This window comes from Momordica charantia (genome assembly GCF_013281855.1).
Source record: "Momordica charantia cultivar OHB3-1 chromosome 2 unlocalized genomic scaffold, Mcharantia_2.0 BLBB01000002.1, whole genome shotgun sequence".
Taxonomy (NCBI): Eukaryota; Viridiplantae; Streptophyta; class Magnoliopsida; order Cucurbitales; family Cucurbitaceae; genus Momordica; species Momordica charantia.
Genome location: NW_028275160.1, coordinates 630,400 through 643,785, shown reverse-complemented (window position 1 = coordinate 643,785; position 13,386 = coordinate 630,400). Strand labels below are relative to the sequence as shown.

At 33.1% G+C, this 13,386-nt stretch overlaps 2 protein-coding genes across 2 annotated transcripts; both read left to right on the top strand.

Moving 5' to 3' along the window:
- Nucleotides 1–690: 690 nt before the first annotated feature.
- LOC111021222 (peroxidase 2-like) lies at nucleotides 691–2,121 on the top strand. The gene is made up of 3 exons (XM_022298093.2): nucleotides 691–947; nucleotides 1,041–1,229; nucleotides 1,298–2,121. The coding sequence occupies exons 1-3, from the start codon at nucleotides 741–743 to the stop codon at nucleotides 1,895–1,897; spliced, it is 996 nt and encodes a 331-aa protein (XP_022153785.2). The 5' UTR covers nucleotides 691–740; the 3' UTR covers nucleotides 1,898–2,121.
- A 6,100-nt stretch (nucleotides 2,122–8,221) lies between these two features.
- On the top strand, nucleotides 8,222–9,698 carry LOC111021185 (peroxidase 2). Its single transcript, XM_022298050.2, has 4 exons — nucleotides 8,222–8,472; nucleotides 8,563–8,751; nucleotides 8,843–9,008; nucleotides 9,093–9,698. The coding sequence occupies exons 1-4, from the start codon at nucleotides 8,257–8,259 to the stop codon at nucleotides 9,536–9,538; spliced, it is 1,017 nt and encodes a 338-aa protein (XP_022153742.1). The 5' UTR covers nucleotides 8,222–8,256; the 3' UTR covers nucleotides 9,539–9,698.
- The last annotated feature ends 3,688 nt before the right edge of the window (nucleotides 9,699–13,386 follow it).

Below are 13,386 nucleotides of genomic sequence, written 5' to 3'. Positions count from 1 at the left end.
CCACTTATCAATTTCTGAAAATGAAATTTATTTTGTAATATATAATATATAATAATACTTATTTTTTTCCTTAAAATTCCAAGTCGTCCCTCCGTCCCTTGAAGAAGCGGCCGTTAAATGGGTTTTGATTCATGGTCGTCTCTTACCATGTCTTGATTTAAAGAAAAAAAAAGACGTGTCGCCAATTAAGGGCTACGTTCTTATGGTCGTCTCTTCGAGAGACAACCAACTACTAAAAATGACATGGTCTCTTTGAAGAGACGACCAAGTGGAGAACAAATTTTAAAAATAATATTTTTGTAATAAGTTTCAAAATAAATATTTCTTCCCTAATTTTATTTAATGCAGCATTATTTTAAAAATAAATTTAAATAAAAATATTATTAAAAAAAAATCCTAAAGGCTGCCATTACCCTTAAATCTTGTAATGTAGCACAATCTGAACTCTGAAGTTCCATATTCTGATCCCAATTGCTGCCTTTTGGAGCATGACACGCAGATGCTTTTATTCAGCTTGTTCCATCTTTGTACAAAGACAAAAGTAGGAAGTAATGATAAATTAAACGAAATATTAAAAAACAAAAGAGTGGATCTTGTTTTTATGTTGTAATTTATTGACCAAATTAAACTTGAAAGTATCGCATTAGGGGCGGGGCTTGCTTCCATGTGTCTATAAAAGGGAAGTTGGATTTGTAGTTTCTCCCATCAAAATATATCCAACCAGCCATAACACCACAAACATGTCGCCCTTTAAAGCTGCAGCTTTAGTTATGTTCGTGGGTATGATATCGGGGACCTCTTTGGCTCAGCTCAGCCCCACTTTCTACGACCAAACATGCCCTAATCTATCCACCATCGTCAGAGATGTGGTGACCCAGGCACAGGCAGGCGATGTTCGAGCAGGAGCCAAGCTTATTCGTTTTCACTTCCACGACTGCTTCGTCAATGTAAGCTGGCCTCAAAGTTTGTACATTTTCTCTTAAATTTTTTGAGTGAGAAAAAATATATTGGAAATGGAGGGATGAATTGAATTTGTGCAGGGTTGTGATGGGTCGGTACTACTGGAGAATGCAGATGGCATAGAGAGCGAGCTAGACGCTCCTGGGAACCAAGGAATCCAAGGCTTCGAAATAGTCGACAATATCAAAGCCGCAGTCGAGGCTGCCTGCCCAGCCACCGTCTCTTGCGCCGATGTCTTAGCCATTGCATCTCGTGAATCTGCAGTACTGGTAAGGAGCTTTCTTTATTCAGTTCAATATGTCGTGTGTACTGAGATAATTGTTTATGTTTGTTTTAGACTGGAGGGCCAAGTTGGGAAGTCCAACTGGGAAGAAGAGACAGCAGAACAGCAAACAGATCTGGAGCCACAAACGGCCTCCCTTCCCCTTTCGAGACCCTCCCCGAACTTCAAGTAAAATTCGCTGCAGTTGGGCTGGACTCCACTGACCTCGTGGCTCTGTCTGGAGCCCACACCTTCGGCAGGTCACGATGCAGATTCTTCACCCACCGCCTCAACAATTTCAACGGCACCGGAAGCCCAGACCCGAGCCTCGACCTCACATTTCGTGACGCGCTCATCATCGCGTGCCCCACCGGCGACCCGGACAACCGGATCGCCTTCGACGTCACCACGCCCGACGCCTTCGACAATGGCTACTTCACCAATCTCCTCAATAACCGTGGCCTTCTGCAGTCCGACCAGGAGCTCTTCTCAACCGTCGGGGCCGACACCATTGCCACCGTCAATCTTTTCGCCAGCAGCCAATCCGATTTCTTTGCTCAGTTCGGTCAGTCGATGATTAACATGGGCAACATTAGCCCTCTCACCGGCACCGATGGGGAAATTAGGTTAAATTGTAGGCTCGTTAATCCCTTGCCGACTACTGCCGTTGTGTAAATTTCAAATTGTCTTGTGCACGCCTGCATTATGTACCCTCGTTGTTTCGTCTGTTTTTTTTTTTTTTTCCCATCATGTCAAACAACTCAAAATACATGAGACATCATGTAAATTGAGTTATTTAATAAAAATTGGTCTGTCTAAATTATTTTTCTGTCTAATAAATTATTAAACTTCAATACTATCTAATACCCAGTTGGGTAGTGCAGCTTGTTCTTGTCTTATCAATTGCTCAATATCTTCCATTCTGCTCGTTTGCATAGACTTTTTGACCTTTCATAATTCTTTGAATTTTAAAAAAATTTAAAATAATCAAAATCACTGCTTCAATTTAGTCTCAAAAGTCTAATTTTTTTTTAATTACAATATATCTACCATATCTCTCCTTTGAATTGTTACCTATAGTCTTTTATTTGGTATATTTCTCACATTAACCCTTAATTAAATGATTCTTTTTCAAAAAAATAAATAAATAATAAAATATGTCAAAGACTTAGATATATAATTGAGAAAATGACTCATTAGAACTTTTTAAAGTACTTCGAAGATCTATTAGCTACATTTAATATTTAAGAATTTATTAGACACAATTTTGAAACTTTTCAAATATTAAACTTGTAATTTAATCTATTTTTATATATAAATATCATGTACAAAATAAATAAATAAAATATTATATTCGACTTTGGATTGAAACGTGGATCATCTTTTAGGCTTAGTCCGATGGGCCGACCCAAATTCCAAAACAGGTGATTGTATTCAATTGTATATTATCAGAGCATTGGTGCGCTGGGCCAACATCAAATATTTGATCTCTTTAATAAAACAGACGAGCAGAGACTATAATTACATAAAAGAATTGAATGGTATAAAATTTATACTTTTGTCGTAAAACAACCTTATTTAAGATGATACTTATCACACAATTTACTAATATATCATTTTGTATCTCACCTCAATATTAATTAATTTTTAAAATCCAAAATTGATTAATTGGAAGGTTACATTTTAAATCCCTTAAATTTTGCTTAATTAGGCTTTCCAAAAGTAAAAAATATCAAATCCCAAAAATCTTCCATTATTGAAAAAATTCGAAAACCTCATTCCTCCGGTTTTTCTTCTTCCTCTATCGTTATGTTTCCGTTCATTCCTTCCTCTCCGACCGTCGTCTGCGTTCCTTCATCTCCAGCCACCGTCGCCGTTCTTCTTCGTCGTTGGAACAATCCGTCTAGCTTCTCCTTCATCTCCAGTCGCCCATCCATTGTTTCCGTCCATTTATACCAATGTTTCTTTCTTGTCGTCTGCCGTCCGTCGACCATTTGAGCCCTTTGTTTATTCCGACCATTATCTAATCGCCGACCAGAAGGTTTGTAGGTTATTTGCTTTGTTTGTTAATTGTAGAGGGATATAGTCGTATAGTTAGATATAGGTTATATCTTCATATAAGTGTATGTTATAATGACTATAGTTTATATCACCATTGTTAAGTGTATGTTTTAATGACTATAATTTATATGACCATTGTTAAGTGTATGTTGCTTAAGTTTATAACCGGATATAGTTTATATTTTCATATAAATGAAAAGGTAGCTGGATATAGTTTATATCTCCATATAAATACATATATATATATATATCTCCATATAAGTGTATATTATAATGAATATATTATTGAAATTTAGCCAAATTTTGTAATGCCATGAAAAAATATTTTGTAATAAATTTCATTATTTAGTAGAATATATTAAGGAGTAAATTTGGGAATTATCATAATAATTGAATATTTTGTAATAAATTTTCTTGAGTATAATATATTAAGGAGTAAATTAGGTGATGATGAGAATGATTGATTTAGGTCCCACAATACTTTAATGTTTACATAATCAAATTTAGAATATTAATCTTTTGCATTTAAATAAAATACTAACTATAATAAATATAAATGCAATAAATAAGGGTAAAATCATAATTAAAATAAAATCCAACAGAAATCTAAAAGTGTAAAATTAGAAAATTTTAGACATTTGTGTAAATAAGTTTCTAAAACAATCTTCGAAGACATTATCTCTTAATAAAATATACAAAATATTTGTCAAATAAGTATAAAGTAATAGAGAAATTAAAGTGGATGGCCATAATTACACCCTCATTTTAAAAAAATGGCAAAATAAAAAAAAAAATCAATAATCATTTGCAAAATAAATAAACATTAAAAACGTGATATAAAGTGAAAGTTCAATAAATGATTAAAATCTGTTATGTAACTTTGTACTTTTATTATTTTCTATATCATAAAAAGAAATACAATCTTGTAATTATGAAAATAGACTTTTTTTTTCTTTTTTCCCTGCAGCTTAGTTTGTAAAAAAAAAGAGTTAATTTAGCGATAGTACACATTAGTAAGAGATTATGAGTTTGAATCTCTTCTCTCTTATCTATTGTATTTTAAAAAAAAAAATTCAACTCTGAGTAATTATAGAAAATAATTGTGTTGACCACGAACTTTAGAGAAATCCACATATCATTCGAACAAGTAATTTCGCCTGAATGCAAATGAGCCTGCAACCAGAAAACTGACTCCAGTGCGGTGTCCTGCCTAATAACCTCCGATGCTCAAGTCATTGATCGGAGTAGAAAATAGGAAAAGACACCTCAAGTGTTAGTAACAAGTTTTTCACTTACTTGATGAAGGTGAGAGTCATTCCTTATATAGGCTCAGACGGCCGAACAGGAAGGACGATGGTTATGGTGGCAGGGATGTGCCGTGCGGTACATCGGCTGGCGGAGGTGTATGTCCCACGACAATTGACGGGCGGTGCCATCACTCGCAGATCTGGGGTTTATCGCCTGTCGCAGGCAAGCTTTGGTTTCAGCGTGCTACCCGTATCGGAGAGATGGAGTCACATCTCCTACCATGACAGTGTAATATGTTGTCCCACACTCCTTAACTGTTGACAAGCGTCCCTCGACAAGTTTCAATACATGAAGTGTTCTGCCAAACTTTTGTCTATCTTTTTTTTCTTTTTTTCCATTCAGAATGGGGATTCTTTTTTTTTTCTTCTTTTCTCTTGACGAATAGAATGGAGACAGTTAAGAAAATATATTTTTGTTCAAAATTACTTTAATTAAGAAAACATTGATCAACAAAATTTAATAGAGTGGATTTCTAATACTAGTATTCACTCTAACTAAATTAGACAGTTACATGTGTCACTTAACAAAAGATTAGTGTACATCCCCAAAATTTTTGTAGTTAAGATCTACACGTATGATGTGTCTAATACATTTTACGCTAAATAACAAAAAAAAATACTCTTGAAATTTTTTTCTTTTAAAAAAATATTTCTATCTTTAAGAATATATTATTCTTTATTTTTTATAAATATTAAAAAAATATTATTTGAACAAACATATATTATTGTTTTGAAGGGAAAGTTGATGTGACAGAATAAAAAATGACGTAACAAGTAATGGAAACTTGCTAGTAACAATTCATTGCATTATGATAAATTTGACCTTTAATATGGTCAATTATGGGCCTATCATTATTTCGACTCGTGAATTTTTTTACCATCTTTAAATGTCAATTTTGTTGTAGTGTCAATTCATTGTTATAGGAAAACTTCTATCAATTAACACGCCATTCTAAATTCCCTCATGTCAACTTTTCATTCAAAATATAAAAGGTTGATCAAATAGTATTTTTAATTTGAAACGTTTATTAAAAGTGAAGCGCATAGTGTTAAACTTTTGAAAGAATATGGGTATTTTTTAAATAAATGGTAAAGTTGTGAGGTACTTTCGTAACTTAACCCACGTCTTATTACGGTTTGTTTATCCTGCTTGTAAGGACATCAAACCTCTAGTCCATCAAGCTCACCTGAGTTTGAAATCGCACGAGAGGGACCGTTTACCCAAGTAAACTCTAAAGCGTAAAACAAGGTCAATCCAACAAAATGTATCCTCCCCGAGACCTCTAGAGGGGGCACTGCCTAATTTCACTGCCATATCACACGTCAAGAAAATTGAAAGGCACATTTGTGAACTTGCACCTGAAAGGAACAGTGAGAGAAAAACATGGTCTCCGACCTATCTGTCGCCCGAAGAGAGTACACCAAAACGACAGGAGCGTTCTTGTCAAAAGTCCATGATCCCAAAGCCAAGATCGTCTGATTTTTCTCCAACAAAAAGTACGAAACTGAAAGACCTACCCAACGTGAAGCTAAAATGTTAAAAGAAAGACCACATAAAAAGGAAGATGTACAAGTATTATTTGACTGTAATATAAATAAATTTATAAAACTAGACAACATAAAAGAAATAAACAAGATCTGGACGAGAACAGGAGTTTATATATATATATACACATATACAGGGAGCAAGTTGTTTTTATTTACTGATTCAGTATATTTAGATTGATTAAAGAAGAGGGGCGATAGTGGAATAATGCGTGCTAAAAAGATAAAGACAACAGCTATAAAGTGGTATGGATATTGAAATAAAAAAACACAAACATGTGAAAATGGGACCCACCAATATCCAAAATCCAAAACCCTTTATTCGTAAATATTAAAGTTAGAGTTAGGTGACCAACCACATGAGTCTTGTGGACTGTGGACAACACACTCCCAAAATTTATTCTCTTTCTTTCTAATTTTTCATTTTTAATGGAAACTTTCTTACCTTTTTTCTTCATTTTTCTTGTAAAAGATGTTAAATTAAATTGATCAAGCATAATATGGTCAAAGTATTAATTGTGCATGTATAATAAGTCTGAATATTTTCTTTTCAGCCCACCAAAATATAACTCAATTCCTTAAGGCGTGAATATTTTAAAAAATTTGAAGTTCAAATTCCCCCATTTACTCTAGTTATTCTAAAAAATAAAAATCTCTCTTATCTCATATTTATAATATATATATTTTAAAATAGATAATAATGTTAAATTATAAGACATAAAATTTTCTAGAAGAAATTAGTTCGCTTTTTATTTTTCTCTATTTTTTTGTTACTAAGTTTTTCACTCTCATATTAGCTTAGTGATTCCTTTTAGACAGATTAATTAGCTTAGTGAATTATTAGTTACACATTAATTACAGAAATTTTTTAATACGGATCACTTGAAAATTTTAGAAAAAATAATAAACTCATTTCTTCAATTAATTTAATAATATTAAGAGGGTCATCATGTTTGTGAATATTAAAGGTGTGTTTGGGAGTACTAATAAAAGCAGTGATTTTGAAAAAATAATAAACTTCGTTTCTTAAATTAATTTAATAATATTAAGAGGGTCATCATGTGTTTATGTATATTAAAGATGTGTTGGGGAGGGATAGTAGAAAGAGTTATCTCGAAAAAATAAATTTAAGAATAATTGATTTTTTAAAATTATCATCAGTCAAGTCAAGTGATATCTTAAAAACCAATTTTAAGTGATTTTATGTTTTTTTAAAATTAATTTTTTAATTTGTATAACATAATAGAGAAAAATTAAAGTGATTTTAACAATGACAAAAGTGATTTTATCGTACCAAAATCATTTACAAACACACCCTAAGAGACTCGACTCGAGAGTTGAAAGGAGCTTTTAAAAAAGAAAATGGTATCATTTTTGTTTGCTCTTCATCATTATATATACCTTTAAATAAAAACTGGAAGGCATTTGACATAATTCCTACGCGGATTTTCCAAATTCCAATATTGGATCATCATCAGAATCCAATGACCTTTCATTTCACCACTACCACAAAAGTAAATTACATTATGGGAAAAAAAAAATAAACTTGAACGATCAGGATCAACGGTGCTTAAAATTTCCTATTTTTTTTATCTGTACTTCACTAGTTTATTTACTTTCAAATCATCTAATTTGGTCCATGTATTTTGTTGAATTTTAGTCCTAACATTTAGTTCACGGTTGACTTTTTCTAAAAACAATTTAATCCTTTTGATCTAGTTTTGAGATTCTTTTCTTTTCTTTTATATGATTTAACTTTCCAAATGGGAGGTTTAGGCCTGCAATTTCTTTCAAGTATAAAAATATGGGAGTTTAATTTTTATAATTAAAAGTTTATGGGTACAATTTTTCTTGTATTTAATTTTTATAATTGAAAGGTTTAAAGTGTAATTGTAACCATCATCACATTTTAGGAGTTGGTTTGTGCAATTTGCATTTTTTGGTTTGTGCAATTTGCATTTTTCTTTTTTTTCTTTTTTTATAGTCTCCAACTTTGAGAGACGCTTGGATTGGCCGCCCCACGTGGTTTTATTTTATACGCCTACTGTGTGCTCCAAAATATCTATAAAAGGGGAAGCTCCACTGGCAGTGACCTTCACAGTGGAACCAACCAAATTAGTGATGGCTTCTTCTAATATTAGATTATTCTTAGCCTTCTTTTGGTTCGTGGGTTTGACAGTGGGGGGGTGTTTGGGTCAGCTAAACCCTTCATTTTACGCCAAAACCTGCCCCAACTTAGCCAAAATTGTAAATGGTGTGGTTGCTCAGGCTCTGCGAACCGATGCCCGAGCCGGAGCCAAGCTCATTCGCCTTCACTTCCACGACTGTTTTGTTGACGTAACTATATATATACATTACCAGTTTTTTGTTTTCACTTATTTTCCTAGTGGCTGGCTCTTGGTTTTAATGTAGTGAATGATATTGCAGGGGTGTGATGCGTCTATTTTGCTAGAGAACGCACCTGGCATAGACAGTGAGCTGGATGCGCCCGGAAATCAAGGGATTCAAGGACTCAACATCGTGGACGACATCAAAGCTGCTGTCGAAAAGGCCTGCCCACGCACCGTCTCCTGCGCCGACATCTTAACCCTTGCATCTAAGGAATCAGTAGTCCTGGTAACTAAAACACGCAACTTGACACGCATTTCACTTTAAACATGATTAAATCAAAAAATTAAATTTGAAATTTTTATTTTGTATTTTTGAGGCTGGAGGGCCGAGTTGGGTAGTGCCACTGGGACGAAGAGACAGTAGAACAGCCAATAGAGAGGGAGCCTCAAACAACCTGGCCAGTCCCTTCGACACACTCGACGGACTCAAAAGGCAGTTTGCTGCACAAGGCCTCGATTCCACTGATCTTGTTGCTTTGTCTGGTAATTAAAAACTACTAATTAAGTTTAAATTTTCGGTTGAAGGGTGATTTATTTAATTAATAAATGTCATGATACATTATTCAGGAGCACATACGTTCGGACGTTCAAGATGCGGATTCTTCAGCCACCGGTTCGCGAACTTCAACGGCACGAACAGGCCGGATCCAAGCCTAGATCCGGCGTACAGAGAGCAGCTGCGGCGAATTTGCAGCAGCTCAGAGACACGTGCGAATTTCGACCCGACGACGCCGGACAAATTTGACAAGAACTATTACACGAACCTTCAGGGGCTCCGAGGGCTTCTGCAGAGCGACCAGGAGCTGTTCTCGACTCGCGGGGCTGACACCATCGCCATTGTCAACCGCTTTGCCAGAAGCCAAGACGAGTTCTTCAACAGCTTTGGGCGCTCCATGATCAAGATGGGAAACATTACCCCTTTGACTGGAAGAAGGGGAGAAATCAGACTCAACTGTAGGAAGGTCAATCCAGTGCCGCGGGCCGAGGATGGTCTTGGTCATGATGTTATGTAACAACCCCTTTTTAATTTGAGTGCACAATAATAATTAAGGCCACACTTGTTTCCTTTCCATGCTTTTCTATGTCGTAATTTCTCCTCGTCTTTTTTGTTGTCCACCAAAAATAATTATAAAAAAATGTAGTAAGCAGCCGTGTTGCCTGCCCTTCGAGATCTGTGCATGTATGTTCCACCGTAAGCTTTCCACACATCACCATCCCACTACACTACTTGTCTCATTTAAAATCCAAACTTTAAAAACAAAAATTAAAGATCTAGCTAGTTGCTTTATTTTGTTATCCATTCGGTTAGGAGTTAGATAATGTCATCCCTCTAAATTTCATCTGGTTGAATGCTACATTGAAATTTCGTTCAATCAATGTTATCAGCTAGTTTTACATTATAAACATAACTCAAAAGTCTAAATACAGGGGCTGCAACCTAAATGAGAAAATTACTAATTACATTTTTGATTGAACTAGCTAGTCAAGAGGTAGATAGATGAACCAACGATATGCCTACGTCTGAATGAAAAGAATTGTGAGACTATTCAAACATGCTTGAGGATTATTTAAAATGACATAGAGACATTTCATAGCTATGAAGTATGTTGAAAGGACTTGTGTTGGTTCATAGCGGTATTCGCTTTAGAAAATCAACTCAAGTTAAGTAGGGGAATATATGCTACTACCACTAGGTTCAAAATTCCAAATTTTGGGCCTCGTTACGTGTATATGTACCATCTTTTTTTTTAATTTAGATTTAAAAAAAAAAGATATAACATCAGATGTAGGGTTAAATCGACTCATCAATTTAATTAATATAAATAATATAAACATCAAAAGGGTTAAAGATATATCTAAAGGATTTAGAGGGAATGAATTCAAATCCATGATGATTTTATCAACCTAAAAAGTAATTTCGTCCTATGACTTCAAATATATATATAAAATAGCAATTTTGTGTTTTGCATTTTAAATAATATTTCTAAAATTATAGTCCATTCAAAAAACAAAAATATGGTTCTTAAACCTTTCGTTTTATCATTTTTAAAACTTACTTGCTAATCTTTATAACTTTAACAATTTTAATTCAGTTCTAAATTTTTTTAGGTAATTCATTTCTTTCTTTCTTTCTTTTTTTTCTTTTTTTTTCTGGCAATACAGGTAATTCATTTCTAAGTATTAAACTTCTCCGTGTTATCGTGTTTTTGTAATAATTTGATAATATATAATTGTATTTTCTTTATTTATTTTTTATAACATTTTTCTTTAATTATTGATAATGTATAATTCTACTTTACTATTGTAATAATTACATAAAACAATAATATCAATTAATACACCTAATAAGTATTAACTCAGACCTTTAATTGTTTACTTTAAAAATATAAATTAATACACCTAATACATAATTAGTAACCTAAGTATTAACTTCATCAAAAAAGAAAAAAAGTAACCCAAGTATTAACTCATAGTTTAATAATTTTCTTTAAAAGTTCTCCATGTACTTCGATAAGTTTTTTTTTTTGGTGGTACTTATTAAATATCAAAATCAATTGGAAATTTTTGAAGGGTTGATTTAGAAGCCCAACACCGCTAAACTTGAATCAACTAATATTGTCGGCAGGATGCTTGCCCTCGAAGAAAGTGGTTCGACTTTTTTTTAGGTAAATTTGATAATTGACAAAAAGAAAAATATATTTTAATAATTTGATAGAGGAATCATATATTTTGTCGACTTTAATGCAATCTTTATGTTAACGTCTTTTTAAGTAAATTTTTTTATATATTTAATAATTATAAAAAGTACAACAAGATTAAAATAATGAAGCTGATCAATGAACTCTTAATTCATCTTTATTAGAGAACTCAAATATAGATAAACACTACGATGATTTTTAATTTGCTTTGTTTTATTATTGTAATTTAAAAATTAGTTTTAATAGCCACTCAATTTTCCAAAAAGAAAACCCTATTTTATCTAGGAGGAAGTTGAAGACCTTTTTTTCCTTTTTTTTTTTTTCCTGCAGTCAATGCAATCGACTAAGTTATTAAATAAGGCATACATCATGCTGACGTGTTGGAACGGCATGATCAAGTAATCATAAAATAATAGTAATAACAGAAAAAATAGGCTATGATAACAATTTTATTTTAATTTTCTATTTCTAACAATTATGTTTATTTCTCGTGCTTTCGTTTTTCACATTTAGCTGAATTTTAAAAAAAAATCAAAATTATACTTTTTAACTTTTAAAGTATAAATCTTCTTGATAAGTTTGTCAAGACATGCAAAAAAAAAATAGATAGAGCACTTAAACATTCAAGTTAGTTTTAGGTACGAGCTAAACAGATTAGTTTCATACAGATTTTCATATCTATTCAAGTAATTATGGTGTATTCGCAGGGGTGGATGGGCAATCAACCGTTTAATTCGTCCATTCAACTGTTCTGAAAATCAGTGACTTGCTCTGCTCTCCACTGTAGGTCGTACGTTAATAATATCAGGGTCTAATCTTCCAATAAAATAGAGACAATCCCTTAGTTCATGCACTCGCATACCGATCCCGGAGCTCAGCGCCTCTCATGGTCGTGGAGCTCGGACCACGCGCCCGTACTTCCATATCCCAACAAACTTAATTTTTAAAAATATAAGTTACTTTTAAAAACCAAATTTAAAAACCACGAATAAAAAGTATTTAAAATTTAATCCCGAACGCAACTTCGTAGATCCTTCGTGGCAAGGCAATCTTCACCTCTGTCCCACGCAACGATCAGACGCCCTCCAACGGAGACTTTTGAGAAAGTGAAATGTCTATATTATCCTTAATAAATAATATATTAAAATATGAATTGAATTGGTAAAACATAACGTGATTTTGACCGAGACTTGATCGGATAAGGTATGGTGGGGACAATAAAAAACAGACTTTCTATTCATAATATTTATTTAAATTGCCCTTCACCTACCGGCCACCGTCACGTGTCCAGCACGCTTCCACTTGAAACCCTTACTGCAAATTTTGGGAGTGTGGGTCTAAATCGACGAGGGTCTAAAATATGTTTATAAATTACAAAGGCTAAATTGTTATATGATAAAAATTGACACCGATGAGATTTTTCAGTGTAGAGACTAAATTTTAAAAAAGTTTAAACTACAAGGATTGAATTGTTACAAATTTAAAAGTACAGAGACTAAATCGTTATTTTAGAAGTACAACGACGAAATGTATTTTTTAACCTTGATTCTTTGTTTCACTAAAAAATCTTGTACCAATAGAGATGTTGTCCGCTTGCTAGATCTTCTTACCAATACAATATAAGACTTTGATAACATAATAATAATAATTGTTGAGATAAAAATTCGAACAAGGTACGTTCCAAGCATTAGAGATGACAACGAGATACGGGACCACAGATGGTTAGCAATGTATGTTGTGCATACATATTGGCGTATCACCTCTGGGGCTGTACAGGGAGGATGTCCAGGGCTCAACATGATAGTAGTAATAATAATAATACCATAGGATTTTAATTATCAATTCAATTTAAAGAGTTAATATTTTTATTTATCAATTCAATTTAAAGAGCTAATATTAAGCCACTTTTAGAGTGATAAACAACAAACTTTGTATATAATTCTACACGGCGATGACAATTTTTCGTGCCGCGGGACCAAAAATTTCAACCATTTCTTAATTATATATTAACCTTTTATGTTTCTAGATTAATAAACTTAATTAAATATAATCATCATGAATGGGTCTAGTTCTAAAGAGGTGATCGTAAAAATTTTAGAATTCAAATATCATGGTGGTCACTTGATTTTTTTTTTCGCAACCAAATATAGTAAGATTGGTTA